At 34.6% G+C, this 17,590-nt stretch overlaps 2 protein-coding genes across 3 annotated transcripts; one reads left to right on the top strand and one right to left on the bottom strand.

Annotated features, from left to right (window-relative positions):
- The first annotated feature begins 1,036 nt into the window (after window positions 1-1,036).
- Window positions 1,037-5,067, top strand: LOC104108960 (uncharacterized). The gene is made up of 4 exons (XM_009618122.4): window positions 1,037-1,608; window positions 2,300-2,521; window positions 4,091-4,180; window positions 4,605-5,067. The coding sequence occupies exons 1-4, from the start codon at window positions 1,267-1,269 to the stop codon at window positions 4,833-4,835; spliced, it is 885 nt and encodes a 294-aa protein (XP_009616417.1). The 5' UTR covers window positions 1,037-1,266; the 3' UTR covers window positions 4,836-5,067.
- A 688-nt stretch (window positions 5,068-5,755) lies between these two features.
- Window positions 5,756-15,266, bottom strand: LOC104108959 (V-type proton ATPase subunit d2). 2 transcript variants are annotated; one of them, XM_009618121.4, is made up of 11 exons: window positions 14,909-15,266; window positions 13,630-13,750; window positions 8,374-8,481; window positions 8,187-8,289; window positions 7,721-7,801; window positions 7,517-7,602; window positions 7,359-7,418; window positions 7,221-7,269; window positions 6,767-6,901; window positions 6,114-6,252; window positions 5,756-6,023 (listed from the first exon to the last, which is right to left on the bottom strand). In XM_009618121.4, the coding sequence occupies exons 1-10, from the start codon at window positions 15,087-15,089 to the stop codon at window positions 6,121-6,123; spliced, it is 1,056 nt and encodes a 351-aa protein (XP_009616416.1). In that variant the 5' UTR covers window positions 15,090-15,266; the 3' UTR covers window positions 5,756-6,023; window positions 6,114-6,120. The 2 variants fall into 2 exon arrangements, with proteins under 2 accessions (XP_009616416.1, XP_033515249.1); XM_033659358.2 differs by having other exon boundaries at window positions 5,756-6,252.
- Window positions 15,267-17,590: the final 2,324 nt, after the last annotated feature.

Raw genomic sequence — 17,590 nt, 5'->3', positions numbered from 1 at the left:
TACATAACGTATATAAAAATATATATATATATATATATATATATATATATATATATATATATATATATATATATATATATATATATATATATATATATTGAATTAACACATATAAAATATACAAAAAATATACATAAAAAATATATCTTCAATTAAGATGACACTTAGACATGTGAAATATACATAAAAAATATATCTTAAATTTAATTAAGATGGCATATAAATATACAAAAAACATATATATAAAAAATACATCATAAATTAAAATGGCACTTGACATATAAAATATATATATTGTATATATATATAATACATCCTGAATTAAAATGGCACTTGACATATAAAATATATTTGAAATATACATTAAAAATACATCTTAAAATAAGATGGCACTTCACAAATAAATATACAAAAATTATATACATAAAAATACATTTTGAATTAAAGTGATACTTGATATACAAAGTATAAAAGACGTATAAATCAATTACATCTTGAATTTAGGTGGCATTCACATATGCATCAGATTTAAAAAAATGGAGTGAAGAAGATGAATGTTGGGCTTAATTTTTGTAATATGCTAATAATGAAAAAAAGTGTTATTTATGGAATAAACAATAAATGATGCTTTTTTTAAATAATAGTTAAAAAAGGATTAAGTGGATAAAAAATTCTATAAAATTGAAAGGAGGGAATACTATTCATGGTCCCACCCCAACTTAAAATACAAACAGTAAAAAAATAATTAAAGAAATTCCACCTACGCACTTACTAGTGTAGTCGAACTATTAATGAAGTTGATGAAAATTATAGAAGGTTAGATATGCAAGTAGAAACAAAAAACATTACTTAGTAAACAATTTATTTCCATCTGTCTAGACAATGTTATTCCATATACTCCTATATCATATATGCTAGTGAAAGGTAAGTAACAAACATTTGATAAAAATATTTGAGTGCACACAAAAATCAAATTGATCCAGAAAGAAAGAAAGGAAAAAACAGAAAAACAAAAAGAAAAGGTAGTTGGAGTGCTAGCTATCTTTTCCGTGGTGTCCAAGTATGTTAGCCCATTTAGTCCATTCACCTTAGTTGACTCCTTTTCACAAATCCACTACACCAACAAAAATAAAATGTCATTATCAAGCGAAATGTGTTAAACTATTTGCCAAGAGCTTCACAGTTGTTGTGAGCTAAAGAACCACTTGATCCAAGTTGTAGCTGCTCTAAACACCAACCAACGCCACAAAATCAAAAGATAAATACATGGAGTTGTATGGAGAAGATCCTTTTCTCGGTTTCCGAAATAGCATCCACAGAAATGATCCACTAATTTCATCTTCTACTAATAGTAATAGTAATACTTCATCATCATCAATGGCAGCTTTGGGGTTGGCCATGTTGTTGCAAAATCCGCACCAGCGTGATGCAGATGTGGCAAGGGAAGCATTAGAGGAGAATGAGGTCAATTACAGAGCTTTAATGGAGATATTTACCTGTAGAAAATCTAGCCATGTTACTCTGATTCGACAAGCTTATTTGACAAAGTTTAGAAGACATTTGGACAATGACATTTCCTCCATTGAACCTCCTCATCCTTGTCAAAAAGTAAGAAAAACAATTCCCTCTTTTCTTTTGGCTTATCAGACATTATACTAGAAGATAGGGGCTTATCAAGAGATTCCACTCGATCCTTCTTCTTTTTGTTCCTTTTTGTTTTTAACCTTTTTATGTTTCTTTTCGATGTTTTTTTGGGTGCCATTTCTGATGCTCATTTCAATATCTCAGAAGAGGAAAAAAAACAAAAACAAAATCGCCCACCTCTTTTCTTCTTCTGATTTGCTTGGAACATTCAGGTTTTGCTCCGTGTATGGTGAAAATTTGTTTTCATAGCCCCTTTTATTTCGTTCTTTTTTAATAACTTTTTGCAAAAAATTGTGACCAATTTATGATGATTTATTTTTTCCAGATTTTTGGTTCAGAAAAGTCATTTTTCATTCCTCTGGGAACATTTGTTTTTCTTCTTAAAATTATGATATTCTTTCTTTCTTTTTGCATCCATGTATGGATTGATTTGGTTGGTAGTAGTGTAGGGGACTACATTATCAGCAACACCCGAAGCACGCAAAGCTTTAGCTAACAGATTGCTCTGTATGCGATGCACAGTGGTTTATGATTATTATTCCAACCTCTTTAGCAACATCTTTTTTTGGAAATTTATAAAGAGACTTTTTTAACTTTAATCTTCTTTGGGTTCAAAAATTTATGATGATTTTTAATTATTGTATTTTTTTGGTAGATACTAATGGCATTATCAGCATCACACAAAGCACACAATGCTGATATTAGCCAACACATAGGCAAGTGTGATGCAAGGAGATTATACCAAACAGGGGAGGGAAGAACAGGTGTCACTGTTGATGAAGCTGTTGTCTTGGAGATTCTCAGTAAAAGAAGCATTCCACAGCTCAAACTCACCTTTTCTAGCTATAAACACATTTATGGCCATAGTTATGCTAAAGTAAGTCTCTTCTACTGCTTCCTTTTCCCAGACTTTTTACTATGCCAGCGTTTGACCATAGTTTCCCAAATTTATTTTAAAACTCTGATTTGGGTAAAGTTTGGTTTGAAGATGAAAATCTGTTTGGACATAATTTTTAAAAATATATTTCACTTTTTGTGTTTGTAGAAAAAACATGAAATGTGACTTATACTCATAAGTTCTAAAAACTATCAAAAATATTCAGCAATACCAAACAAACAAACTTGCTAATCCTGTATATGCAGAACCTTCATCGATGTCATTCATTATCATTATCACAAATCATAGTCCTGAACATAGATAAGTTTGGCACAAAATTATCATTTTTATAATTAACTACATAGTACACTATCCTAAAACCATAACTTGATATTTTAATATCAACTGCTAATAACACAATTACTAGCTACTATAATTCGTCAAATTGTAATAATATTACAAGATCCATCCGTCCAAAGGAAAATGATAGTAATTAGTTGGGTCATAATAGATGATAGTTTTTTTATAAAATACAAAAGTTTGGGGTAACTTTTAAAATTGTTAAAAAATCAAACAGTAATATTTTGGGCAAAAATAGTTCTAGTGCTAGTTTTGGGATTTGAAAATTTTGTTTTCAAAATCTGTCAAAACATGGATAAAATCTATAAACAACCATGTTTTGCCAAATTTGTTTTGAAAAAAACTTAGCAAAATCTATAGCCAAACGAGAGCTATATTCTCTTTAATAGAAATCAAGACAAGAGACAACAACAACAACAACCCAGTAAAATTTCACAAGTGGGGTCTGGGGAGGGTAGAGTGTATGCATACCTTACCCCTACCCGGGGATAGAGATGCTGTTTCCGGAAGACCCTCGGCTCAAAAGAGAGACAATATATCAGTACTATCGACAGAAAACAGAAGTAATGACAGCAACATAAGAACCAGAGAGTAGGTGCAAAGCACTAACAGTAATAAGTAGATAAGGTCCGGCACAAAGAAAAACAAAAACCTGACAAGAGAGATAAATAAAAAGAGCTTAGCTTATATACAACCATGGTTTAAAGGATTAGGTCATTCAAAAAATATTTACATGTAACCATTCATAAAAAGTGAGATCTGTAATCTTGAATTAGAAGAACCAACAATGTTACTATTCCCTTAGTTTCCAAACAAAGTCAATAAATTTCTGTGTTTGGTTTAAAAAGAGAACAGGGGGACAACTTCAATAAGTGTTTTTGTTTTGGAGAAACAATATGTGGACCCTAGAGAGAGATATATTGATTTTCCATTTTGCATACCAAGCAAGAAATGGTCCAGGCAGTTTTCCTTTCCTTAGGTTGCATAAATAGGCAGGGATGAATAGATAATGAGTAAGTAGGTCTAAGAAGATAATGAGTTTTTGCAATTGTGTTTAATATGTAAACTTTAACAGTGGAAAGGAAGATTTCAAGAGTTTAAGTTCCTTTTCTTTTACTAATTTCACATTGTTAGTTTTAGTAATCATTTTGGGAATTCTGTTTTCTTTTTACTTGTCGATATTTCCTTGTTAACAAAGCTTTATTGTAGTATTTGAAATTTGGAAAATGTGGAGACTTGGAGGAAGCACTGGAAGCAGTAGTCAAATACATCTGCAGCCCCACAAAGTATTTTTCTCAGGTAGTTTTTCATTCATTCATATGCTTTGATGGAGTCACCTCCTATTTGTAGAAAAAACTATTTCCAACTTTATTCTGTTTAGCCCTTCATCAGTATCCAAAAGTTTAGACTAATGTGGGACCACTAAAGGGGATAAACACTTGTTTTTTAAAATAAAATATTTATGTTTAAGAGTGCAAGAATTTCAACCATGATTCCACACCCTTGATGAATGATGGCATCCTATTTTAACTCAGCAATGGGTATTAGTGCTCTCAACATTAATGTCTATTCTGCATGTAGTCGCAAATTTCTCAAATTCTTGGGACTCTTGTCTCTGACTTGACCACCTTGAATTTACCACTTATCATTCTATATAAAGTAAAAAATGAAAACAAAATGAGGAATGTCATTAACTAAACGAATGGAGTTGAGTATTGCACAGATGGTGTATGAATGCTTAAAGGGAACAACAAGGGATAAAGGAGCATTGATCAGAATAATGGTAAGTAGGGCAGAGGTTGACATGGAAGATATTCAAGTGGCCTTCGACAAGAAATATGGAGTTGATCTTAAAACTGCCATTTGTGAAAGTATTCCTCAAGGAGACTATAGAGAGTTTCTTGTAACATTGGCTACCAAAGCCTCCAATAGATCTAAGCCTGTTTCTCTTTAAACCTTTTTCTCCCTTAAACTTTTTTTGTATGTAGTAGAATATACGGAAAAGATTATGCTGTTAACCTATATGCAAAGAGGGCATACAGCTCATATTTTGGGTACAAATAGGTATCTTTTGGATTACTATCCTTACCGTAATCTCCCCTTTTCACTTGAAAATTTCGTTTGCCATATACCTTCTGTATACATGATGTTTTGACAAAGTAATCATAATATTATCTTAGTATGTACTTTGTGTTTGTGCTTTATTTTATGGGGAAGAAAATTAAACTTAATTGTATAAATTGCTTTGCGTACTTGATCGTGGATTAGGTCCTTTGAGTAATTCTCGTTTATCTCATGTTATTAGGTATGATTACAAGTACTCTATTCCTCTTAATCTTCTCTTTCAATATATAACTTGATCAACTCGTTACAGGTTATTATTATATTCTTACCAACAAAAGTATATGACACTCCGGTGGATACACCGGAGACTTGAAAATTAAAGACTCATCCAGTTTGCATTCTTTATCCACTTGAAATGAAAGCTATATAAATAAACTCTGATTCAGCTAAAAACTAAATAGAAAATGAGAACAGCAAAAATTACACAAACTCGTTCTTCAGATTTCTAATACTTTCTGTTGCCAGACAACTCTTACCAATTCATTTTCTTTTGGGTTTTCCCTCCATTTCATGACTCTCCTAAGGAGGTTTAATTGAAAGAAAGAGAAAACTAAGGAGACCATGCAGATGAAATGGGACGAATGAAGCAATAACTTATGTTTTTGGATTAATAATAAGATAGTAGGAATCTATGGTCTTTGCACTAGTTTCATCATTTAACACGTACGTTCTCTATTTCAATTTCGTACGCCCTCGGATAGCAGATAACAATACTTTTAAGCTTTACTGAACATGATAATAAAAATAGGATTTCATACAAAACGAGTTATGTATTCAACACAACTGCAGAATTTTATTGTGATAAAGTTCAAAAAATAGAGATTTTCAGATACACATCAATCCAAGGATCATTCCAGATGATATTCAACCATGCATACACTGAATTTATTAGAGAAGATACACAATGAACATCTCTTCGCAACTCACAGTACAACTCAGGAAGCGCGCAGAAGGACTGGCAAGTTTCCTGGAGGATAACTTTTCGAAGCATGACCCCCATCACACAGCTGAGGTTAACCTTTACCCGGAGAATAACTCATATTAATCAACAAACTACAGTGCAACTCAGATATACAAAAGAGTATGGAGAGCACATAATCTGAATTACCAGATCATTAAAATATGAAAACAACACTGTCATGGACTCTGGATTTCTGGTTCTGAGCCACACATTCAGATATCCACATTAAGTTCCTAATCTCCTGTTCTCTCAGCCTTACATATGCAAAAAATACACCATAGTGGAACTGCAATAAAGGAGTAGAGAGAATCAGTGAGGGAAGTACACAGATTATAATATTTCACTTTACATTCTTTACGATTTTTTCTTGTATAATTTGAGAACTGGGAGGACTAGGGGGTCGAAGCTGCTGTGTGATTAGGAATTCTAAGTTGTTTGAACAACTTTTTGAAAACGATTTGTGTAAAATACACGTGTTTGGATAGTTGCAAGTTTTTTCCCCCTGAAGATATGTGAGTTTTGCGGGAAGAACTTATTTGAAAAACACGCTAAAACCACATTTTTAAGACAGCTTGAAAAAGAAAAGAAAAGTTCTTGAGAAAACTTAAAGAACACACCATCAAAGAAAAAATAAAGAATAAACTTTAAAAAAAAAGTGAAATCCTTTTTGAAAAAAAAAAAACAAAGAACACATTGTAGATCCTTTTGCATGATTTCAGAAAATGTTTCACAAACAAGCAAGAAAATGTTCACGGAGATTCTACACAAATACAGTTAAGCAATTTCCACAGTATGAAAACCTGTTGTTCAAATGCCAGGCAAAGGCGTTTGACTTCCTCTTCATAAAAAGCCTTGTCAAGCATCTGGCTCTCCCCATAAGCCAACTTAGAGAATATGGATTGATAAGGAGGGTACTTCTCCATGACACCACGGACCTACAAGTACGAGGAAACATGGAGGATAAGCCTCAACTTCGGGTTTAGCCACTAAACTTGTAAGCATCAGAAAAATTATCAATTGCTTCCACCATAGTTCTGCAAAGAAAATCAATAATTCTCTCTTTGCTTCACTTATCTGTCATCTCAGTGCTGAATGATACTTCACCCTTTTCTTTTTCAAGAAGTATGGTAAGGAAGTAGAACTTCATGCAATAGAGAATAGACAGAATACTAGCACCCATCTAACAATATAGAAGCTCCATATACAAGAAGGTTCTAGAAAAATGAAGGAAAACAAAAGTTACACGTAAAATACCTGATCTATATCTTCGCAGATGGCAAGTTCCTCATGACCATATGGATAACTATTCAACACAAATAGTGTCAGAAAAAAAGAGGTCTCCAATGTCGCATATGACTCAAAAACGTAAAAGATTAAAGTGCATAAACTTACAGCAAGCCAAAATTAGAGTACAACTTCCTACGGTCATCACGTGTTAGTTCAGTGCCAATGCTGCATCAACAAATTCCAGTTGGTAGTTGAAAAATTATAACCTGATATACATTCAGTAGTATACCCAGATTCAGAGAAATCATGAACCCATGACATACCTGTTTATGGTGATGTTAACTGCTCTCCTGTCTGCCTCAAAAGCAAGTAAGTCAGACATGATCTCTGCAGTAGCACCACCTAGTTCCTATTGACAATATTCATATCAGACAAGAGTAACAGGACGTGTAATTTTAGTTTTGAGGAAAGGGATCAGTATCTAAAAGTATAAACATATGGTACAAAATTGTACAACAAATGATTACCTGGCAAAATCTGTAGAAATCTTCAAGGTACGCCTTATATAGAGTATTCCTCATAATCTCAATATTCATGTCATCCAAGTCCTGCATGAAATAAGTCCCATTGACAAAGGAAATATTTAAACATGGGCAAGGCAGAAGGCAAACTCGCAGGAGCAACTCATCCAAGACGATTGATTAACAAGACTGATAAGAGCAACTGATTCAAGACAGTTGATTAAGAAATAAAATACTCAACATATTCATAGCCCTTCTACTTGGAATGAACAAAAACTGACATATTCAGTATATCCTTAAAAGCTGCATGTAAATAATGAATACATAACAAGGACCCATTAAGTGGACAGAAGATACTGATTAACTACTTAAAAGCGCACCATCCTTCTACACTAGAACTGCATGCATAGAAAAGCTTCATACTGAAGGAAGCTAGAAGCATAAACAAAGATAAGAGGGAAGCATTTGATACCTCTGAAGTAATGCACTCAGAGAAGTATGGAGCCAAGGGTGTGTCAACAAGCACCAGCCTATAAAGCTCCCTCATATTCTGTGCAACTGCCAGGGAAGCAATACTGTGGAAATAAGTTAGGAAAGTTAATAGATGCTACTGATTAGTTTCAGCTATTTAACAGCCAGAGAGGTATTATGAACGCTACCTGTCAAACATGCCCAAAGGATGGCATTTCTCCAGCAATTCTTGAACATCTCTCTCATGTAAAGTTCCAGTCACAATTAAGACAACATTGTCAATCATGTGACCATATCTGAAACATATGAAGGAATAACACAACTTAGATTCAATCATATAGACCAGAAAGAGGTAAATAATAAGCTAGATGAACATGATTCCATAAGCCACATCAGGCTCACTCAATTAACCAGCAGCACACCCTTAACCACATGTAGGACAACAATTAGTTAGCAACAGAAACAATAAGCATAATAGAAAACCCCACATTAAGCCATGAGCTTGATCATTTAAGTAGTGCCTGTCTCTTTCTTTGGAGATAAGTTACGAAAATCAAAGATGATAGACTAGGAGAGCTGTTTAAGCTTGTTCCAATTAAAACTAGCATACCAAGGCTCAATTATTGCTCATGCTTTATCTAAAACTAGGAGCTCTCAAGTGCAACTCACAAGGTTTTTGTTTATATATTCATTTTCCATAGTGACTATTAGTTGCAGTCCAACTCACATGTTGGCACAAGAGGAAAGTTTCGAACACATTTATGTACTAATATGGGATATAATATTCAATTAATCCCAATCGTTACTGGAAAGCATATGGCAACTTGGGAAGCATCCCCTATTGCAGATAGTGCAAGAAAAGGAAAAGGTTGTTTGTTGAACTGCTGCCCTTTTGTTAAATGGAAGGAAAAGTTAAATCATCTCAATCACACATTGTGAAGGCGAAGGTTTAAATCATCTCCATCACACATTGAAAAGGAAAAAGTTGTTGAACTGCTGCCCTTTTGTTAAATGGAAGGAAAAGTTAAATCATCTCCATCACACATTGTGAAGGCGAAGCTAGTTAATTATGATGCACAAAAAGTCAGAAGTTCGCTATGTGTATGGAGAGAAGGTGCAAGGGAGAAGAGCCGAACAGGTATACAAAGCTATCCCCTAACCTATTATGGCTATCCCTGTATATATGTTTACAAATGAATGGACGAGATATTGAAAGGTCATCCGGATAAAGTAGATGCAGCTTGGTCACTTTAACGCTAGGATATTTCGCAGTTCCATTTTTTGAGAGGCCAAATATGATCACCTAGCAACCATCTGGATCTTTTACTTCGTTAGCGACCTTATATATTCTTCCTCCATCCCAATTCATCTGCTATACTTTTAACTTTTTGGTTCTAACTTATTTATTTCAATTATAATTCTTTCAACTTCAACAAAAGAAATGCTCAAACACTTATCATCATTCTTTTCAAAAGTTTTCGTTAATTTCAACTCAAAAAATGATAACCTTGATTTCCAAAACCAACAATGCCATCACAAAATATAGGATAGATGTGGTAGTACAATTAATTTCCTACCGAGCAGCACCTTCCTCTCATCTTTTCTTCTTTTCTTTTGTAACATCTCCCACAAATAATATACCAATGGAGGGAGCAAGAAACAATGATAGGTTTCCGTAGAAAATGGAGGGTGCAAGAAACAAAGATAGGTTTTCGTAGCAAATGGAGGGTGCAAGAAACAAAGATAGGACATGTGGGACAAAAGACTATGGAAATGTATAGAAATTCTGCAGGGTACTTATTCCATCTCAAGCATGCTGGAAAACACTAATGAGAATTTCAGATTCTGTTTTACAGGGGTGTATGGTGGGCCACACACAAACTGGGAAAGAGAAGAGTTATGGAATGAACTAGGGGCTGTTAGAGGAATCTGGGATGAGCAATGGGTAATAAGAGGCGATTTCAATGTTTGTAGGTTTGAAAGAGAAAGGCATAATTGTCTGAGAAGATCAAGGGCCATGAGGGGGTTCTCATATGTCATTCAAGATCTATGCTTATTAGACTTACCATTGCAAAGAGCTCAATTCACATGGTCCAGAGGAGAGGAGAATATCCAAGCATCAAGAATAGATAGATTCCTTGTGTCATTAGAATGGAATGATACTTCTCAAAAAATTAGTCAAGTTGCCCTTCCCAAAGTCATCTCAAATCATTCTCCTATCATGTTGGAAAGTGGGGACTGGGATTCAAATCCATCCTACTTTAAATTTGAAAATATGTGGTTAAACACGGAAGGCTTTCAGGATAGGATCAAGTCATGGTGGCAGAGTTACGAAGTCAATGGCACTCCTGACTTTGTACAGGTGAATAAATTGAAGCTACTAAAAAAAGATCTCACAACTTGAAACAGAGAGGAATATGGCAGAACTGCAGCTAGGAGGGGAAGAGCCCTAGAAGAGCTTTTCTTTTTGCAACAACAAACTGAAGGCAGAACTCTTTCTCAAGAAGAAAAATCCAGCACGATGAGTCTTCAAATGGAAATTCAGCAGCTGGCCAAAGCAGAAAAAGTCTCTTGGAGGCAAAAATCAAAATGTTTGTGGCTCAAAACACCAAGTTCTTTCAGAAAGTTGCCAATTCCAACAGGAGAAATAATCTTATTGACAGACTCAAAATTGAAGATGATTTCATTGAAGACAAGGCTGTAATCTGAAGTGAGATTTTAGACTTCTATCCGAAGTTGTACACTGAAAATGAAAGATGGAGACCTTCAGCAAGGCTAGAAGATGTAGCAACTTTATCTAGAGAATAGAAAGAGTTGCTGGAAAGACCATTTGAAGAGGCAGAAGTTCTGGACATTATCAAAGCTTGTGCACCCGATAAAGCTCCAGGTCCTGATGGTTACACCATGGCATTTTACCAGAAATCATGGGCGGTAGTAAAGAATGATATCATGGGCGCACTTCATTATTTTCACCAGAATGGCAACTTAGTAAGGTCTTGTAATGCCTCGTTTATAGCTCTAATCCCTAAGAAGAAAGGAGCCACTGAATTGAGGGACTACAGACAAATCAACTTGATTGGCAGTGTTTATAAAATAGCCTCCAAGATCATAGCAGAGAGGTTGAAAGGGGTGATAGGGAAGCTAGTTTCAGGACATCAAAATGCTTTCATCAAATCAAGGCAGATTAATGATGCAGCTCTAATAGCCAATGAAATATTAGACTGGAAGATGAAGTCTGGGCAACCTGGTCTACTTTTCAAACTTGACATTGAAAAGACATTTGACCAACTCAATTGGGCGTACTTGATTAATATACTCAGGAAGATGGGATTTGGAGAACGCTGGATTAGATGGATTAAATTTTGTATTACCACGGTGAAGTACTCAATTCTAATCAATGGTGGACCTGTTGGGGTTTTCTCTCCCCAAAAAGGCATCAGACAGGGAGATCCACTGTCACCTTTTTTGTTCATTCAGTCATTCTTGCTATGGAAGGCCTAAGCAAAATGTTAGACAAGGCTAACCAGCTCCATTGGCTGGAGGGTTTTAAGGTGCGCAATGAAGAGGGCAATTCTGTGATAGTGTCGCATCTGCTATATGCAGACGACACTCTGATTTTTTGCAGAGCTGAAAAATCATAGGTTCTATATCTTAATCTCACGCTAATGATCTTTGAAGCTATTTCAGGCCTACACATTAGCATGCTGAAAGGCACCATCTATCCGATTAACACAGTCCCAAATCTGGATGAGCTTGCAGAGGTTATGTGTTGTAAAGTGGGATCTTTCCCTACATCATATCTGGGGCTCCCATTGGGAGATAGATACAAGTCTCAAGGCATCTGAAATGGAGTGATTGAAAAATTTAAAAGAAAACTGGCTTCCTGGAAAATGCAATACCTATCAGACTTACACTCATCAATAGTGTGCTAGATAGCATACCATCATATTTCATGTCCCAATCCCAGCTAAGGTACAAAGGAGACTTAATCAATTAAGAAGAGATTTTTTATGGGAAGGCAATAGTGACACTCACAAGTTCCATTGGGTTAAATGGCCAAGAGTTATTCTTCCTAAGAACCATGGATGGCTAGGGATAAAGGATCTTGCCTTGCATAACAGGAGTTTATTGATGAAATGACATTGGAGGTGCAACATGGAAAGTTCAGGGCTATGGAAAATAGTAATTTAAGCAAAGTATGGGGTGGCAAACAACTGGTGCACTAGGCAAGGGAGAGCTCCACATGGATCAGGCCCCTGGAAACACATTTCAAAGCTTTGGGGAGAATTCAAGCTCAAGTCATCACTAAAGCTAGGGAACGGGGCTCATATATCTTTCTGGAAAGATAAATGGCTAGGAACAGAGACCCTGAAAGATGAATTTCCAGCTTTATTTTTACTTGCTAGTAATAAAGATGCAACTATCTCACATGTTTGGCAAAATAGTGCTTGGGCTCCACATTTGGAAGGGATATCCAAGATTGGGAGTTGAATGATCTGTTGGGTTTGCTCAATAAATTATCAGGTGCTAATGTCAATTCCAAAGTACAGGATAGGTTAGAACGGGGTGAATCAAAAGAGAGAACCTATACTGTCAAAAGAGGATATGACAATCAATGCTCCAACAAGGAATTGATCAACAAATGGCCATGAAAGCTTATATGGAAAACCAAACTACCTACAAAAGTAGCTGGCTTTATGTGGACAACATTGTATGAAGCTTGTGTTACTCAAGACAATCTTAGCAGAAGGAGTATACCGACCGTGAATAGATGTTATATGTGCCAGATGGAATCTGAGAGTGTGAGGCATTTTTTTTTGCACTGTTCAGTAGCAGCTGATATTTGGAGTATGTTTTTATCAGTTTTTGGACTTGCCTGGGTTATGCCAAACAGTATCAAGGAAGCTTATGAGAGTTGGTGTTCTTGGAGAGTTGGGAAATCCATCAAAAAGACTTGGTCAATGGTACCTTGTGCTATTTTTTGGAGTATTTGGAATGAAAGGAACCGTAGATGTTTTGATGGGATCTCAACTCCCAACCACACTCTTAAAGCCACTTGTTTAATTAACTTATTTAGTTGGTTCAATCAGGCCCCTGTAACTAGTGTTGAACTATTTCTGGATTTTGTCTGCTCCTTAGTTGTCCTGTAAGTTTTTGTATATGAGCAGACAATACCTTTATGTTGTAATTTTTGCTATGCATCTTCTTGATGCCATTTAATGAAATTCCCTTACTTCATCAAAAAAAAGACATGTGGCCACACAAGGACACTAATGCCATATTATCTAGACATATGTGATTTTTAACCATCATGCACAGATAGCATAGACCCATAGTTCTGATTTCATAGTTTTGTAAAATGATTATCGTGCCTATGGGACAAATGGAAAGTGGAATTTAGAGTAAAATAAACCATCATTCCCAGCACACCAATAATAACATACCTGATGTACTCTAAAAAGGTCGACAAGGGCTCTGTGGCTTGGCAAAGCATATGGTTGTATTCATCGACAAGTTTGAGAGTGCACTTCTCCACAATTGTGGTAGTATGCAAGGGGGAAGGCTCTGCAGATGGCCACCAAAAATAAGAAACATTGTAAGAGTGAGCCAAAGAACAATGCAACAGAAAGTGCTATCAGCACCAACACACTGAACAACATCTTTTCTTTTGGTCCTTCAAGCATATTCCCACATCTAGAAACAGAAAACTGATCACATCAAGGAATGGATTCGCACTATTGGCCTCTGTTTCACAATGTGATCCATCCACTATCAAGTAACATGAACATTTTAAAATCCAAGGTCCGCAAGCAATTAAAAAAAACATAAGAGGATAAATGAAGTTATGTGGAGATATCTATTCTGATTTTTGTTACGTCCACATGTCGCTTAAAATAAAATAAGGAGTCCTCAAAAAAATTAAAAAGGGAGGAGAAAATCTTAATTATGTAGTACCAGAAATACAGCCATCGAAAAAGTACAAACAACCTAATTTCAGAAGTCATACTTTTGCTTAGTCCCAAATCTATTTTTTCAATTCACAACATTCCTAAGAAAAAGAAAAGCAAAGGAGAACAGAAACTAGAACGACACAAGTTGATCAGACGAAAAAGGAGATACTATCTTCACTTAATCATTCAAAGTCCGCTACTGATCTGATTGAGCATCACTGCACCTTGCAGCTTTTGCTCCTTCAAAAAGAGATGATTGTTTATGGAGTTGCTCAAAGCAAGGCTAACAGTTTTTCATTATCATATGGAATAGCAGCACATGGTATCACAGTGAAATCAATTAATTCACTACTCTTCACCCTAAAACTAATATGATGCTGTCTCACATAAACTCCTCAATAGCTCCACCCCTCCCCTCTAAGGGGAGACAAGGGTCGAAAGTCAATTCCTAGCATACTTACGTGAATTTAAAAAACAGACGGTTCGATCTTCAAATTCTAGCGGTATCCTATAAACATCTAAAATCATATTTAAAGCCAGAACTCAACATAACAAAGCTTTAATCGACTCAAATGATAAAAGAAGAGAAACCCCTAAACATCCAAATTTCACATTTTGTCCAAAAGCCTAGATTTAGTCAAATGGGTACAAGGAGAAGAGCAAATAAAGTCAACCGAAGATCTCAACTTTATAATAGACTCAAACAGCCTATAAAAGATCCAAATTTCACAATTCAAGATCACAAGGCTTTAATTACAAAAGGAAAAGAGACCGTTTTGAAGATAAGGGCCGTATTCGGTAGCAGAAAGGTGCATCTTGATATCATCAAGGGTTTCACATTGGCAGAGATTGTTGTAATCAGCGGAAGTGAGAAGGCCAGATCTATGACCTCTCACTATGGCTTCCAAGTAGCCACTGTGAATATTGAATGTAAGAGCTTCGAATCCGTACATGATCAAACAAGATAGGCAGATCTGAAGCTTATTATTGGGTAATAGTACTTAATTAAGACCCCCTTCCTGAAGAATACAGAGAGGATTGGAAGATGATTTGACGAAGGGGGTAGTAGAGGGGTGTGGACACGAGGAGGGGAGAAGAGATTGTCCTTGGCTTTGTGGTGCAAAACTTATCAGTCTTGGGCTTCTTCTTTTTTTATTTCTTTTTCAATTTTCTTGTGAAAATAGTATTGTTAATTGAAAAATAGCCATGATAAAGTCATTAAAAAATAATCACTATTTTGCTGTAACACAGAAAATTTCAGTATAATATACTGGAGATTGGTACATCTGTATATGAAATTCATGCTGGAACTCGAGCACACACAAAGTTCCAACATAATATATTGTAGATTGGAGCACCTGTAACATGTAAAAAATTTAAACTCCATTATATTATGCTGGAATATTTTCCGAATTTTGAACACTATTTTCGCTCAAATTTATCTTTACATGAAAAGTGAATAAATTTCGATTACTTTTGAAACTTAGACTATTTTTCAATTACCACTCGTAAATTTAACTATTTTTGAATTTCTACGGACATGATTGCCTTTTTTAAAAAACGTGATCTGCTTTTTTATCCCTTATAATTTACTCCTACCTTTTAATGTGATTTCTTTTTGCTTTTTTCTTTTTTCTTTTTTTTTTGGGCAGAATAGGCTAATCCATTTTGATATCTTGGTCATTCTACTTCATCTGTTATCAAGTGGACATTGTAAACTCTGTATTTTAAACGAAAAATGTCCAAATATGCTCTTATACTATTCGAAATTGAGCACATTTGTCATTCGTTAATACTTTAGCCCAAGAATGCCCTTACCGTCACATAGTTGGTCCATATATGCCCTTAGAGTCATACAGCTGACCCATATATGCCATTTTCGAAACAGAATCCATCCAAACTAATTAATTCTTTCGTTAATTGTATTAAATTATATTACAAACACTATTTTCTTTTTATTAGTACTTTTTTTTCTTTACCTTTCTCTTTTCTTTCTTCTTTTTTCTTTTCATCTCTTTTTTTTCCCTTTTTCTTTCTCCATTATCCGATTTCCTCCATTGATGATATCTTCTCCATTTTCGTCACCAATTTCACTTGACAAAACTCATGAATTTCAATTACTAAGAAAATTCTTTCATAAAAGTATTTTAATATATCATATATTTGTCAATTTTTAAATTTTTACTGAACATATATTTAGTTATAAAAAATTTAACAAAGTAAGATTGAAATAATATTTATATAACAAAAAACCCGAAAAATCCAACAAAACCGAACCAATCCGAACCGATATAATTGATTTGGTTTGGTTTTGATAAAAATCGAACCAACCCCGTCCATGTACACCTCTAATTTACATAGTTAATTAAAAAAAGTTAGAAAATGTCCAGCTGAAAAAGATGAAAAAAGACTAACAACTCAAATTTATAACACTAGAACTTGAACTCTCGACTTTTAATAATTAAAGTATCTTTCTATAAATAATTTAAATATTTTGGTCTTTTGAGTATTGTTAAAGGTTAAGATATTTTTATTATTTTAAAGTTTAAACCATAATTTTTGGAACAATTTAATTTCTTTTATTTAGAGGGCTAGTGAAATTGGAACTTGATTATCTTATGAGAGAATTTTCTTAGTAACTGAAATTCATGAGTTTTGTCAAGTAAAATTGGTGACGAAAATGGAGAAGACATTAGCAATGGAGGAAATCGGATAAGGGAGAAAGAAAAAGGAAAAAAAAGAGAAGAAAAGAAAAAAGAAGAAAGAAAAGAGAAAGGTAAAGAAAAAAATGTACTAATAAAAAAGAAATAGTGTTTATAATACACTTTAATATAATTAACGAAAAAACTAATTAGTTTGGGTGGATATCATTTCGGTAAGGGCATATATGGGCCAACTGTGTGACTCTAAGGGCATATATGAACCAACTATGTGACGGTAAGGGCATTCTTGAGTTAAAGTATTTAGGAAAGGCAAATCTGCTCAATTTCGTATAGTACAAAGGCATATTTGGACATTTTTCATATTTTAAATACCTTTTCAATAGGTCAATGTGCGTGTTATACAACCGATCACACGCCGGACTCTGTGACATTATTATACGTCACGTACATTTGATAGGCTAAAGATCAAATTAAACCTCGCAAACCCATTTATTTCTATCATTTTACACTATTCCGTTGATCTTTTTGCGTCTTCTCTACTCCATACCTCTTCCGTGTCTCATCAGCATTTCCGAATCGAGTGTCCCTTCTATCTTTCTGCGGTAACTTCATTCATCTTGTCTTAACTTTTCTCTTGTGTCCTTCCTTTCATTTCTGTTTACCTGAAAAATGGATGGAATTGAATTTATACGTAGTTCTAAGGATATGTGATATAACTTGACACAAATCATAAGAATGAATAAAAATACCGAGTATTGACTGTAGAGAATGAAAAATAAGCAAAGTTGGGA

This window comes from Nicotiana tomentosiformis, chromosome 1 (assembly GCF_000390325.3).
Source record: "Nicotiana tomentosiformis chromosome 1, ASM39032v3, whole genome shotgun sequence".
NCBI classification, from domain to species: Eukaryota; Viridiplantae; Streptophyta; class Magnoliopsida; order Solanales; family Solanaceae; genus Nicotiana; species Nicotiana tomentosiformis.
Note: the sequence above shows the minus strand (reverse complement) of the source record. Positions and strands in the feature narration are given on the sequence as shown.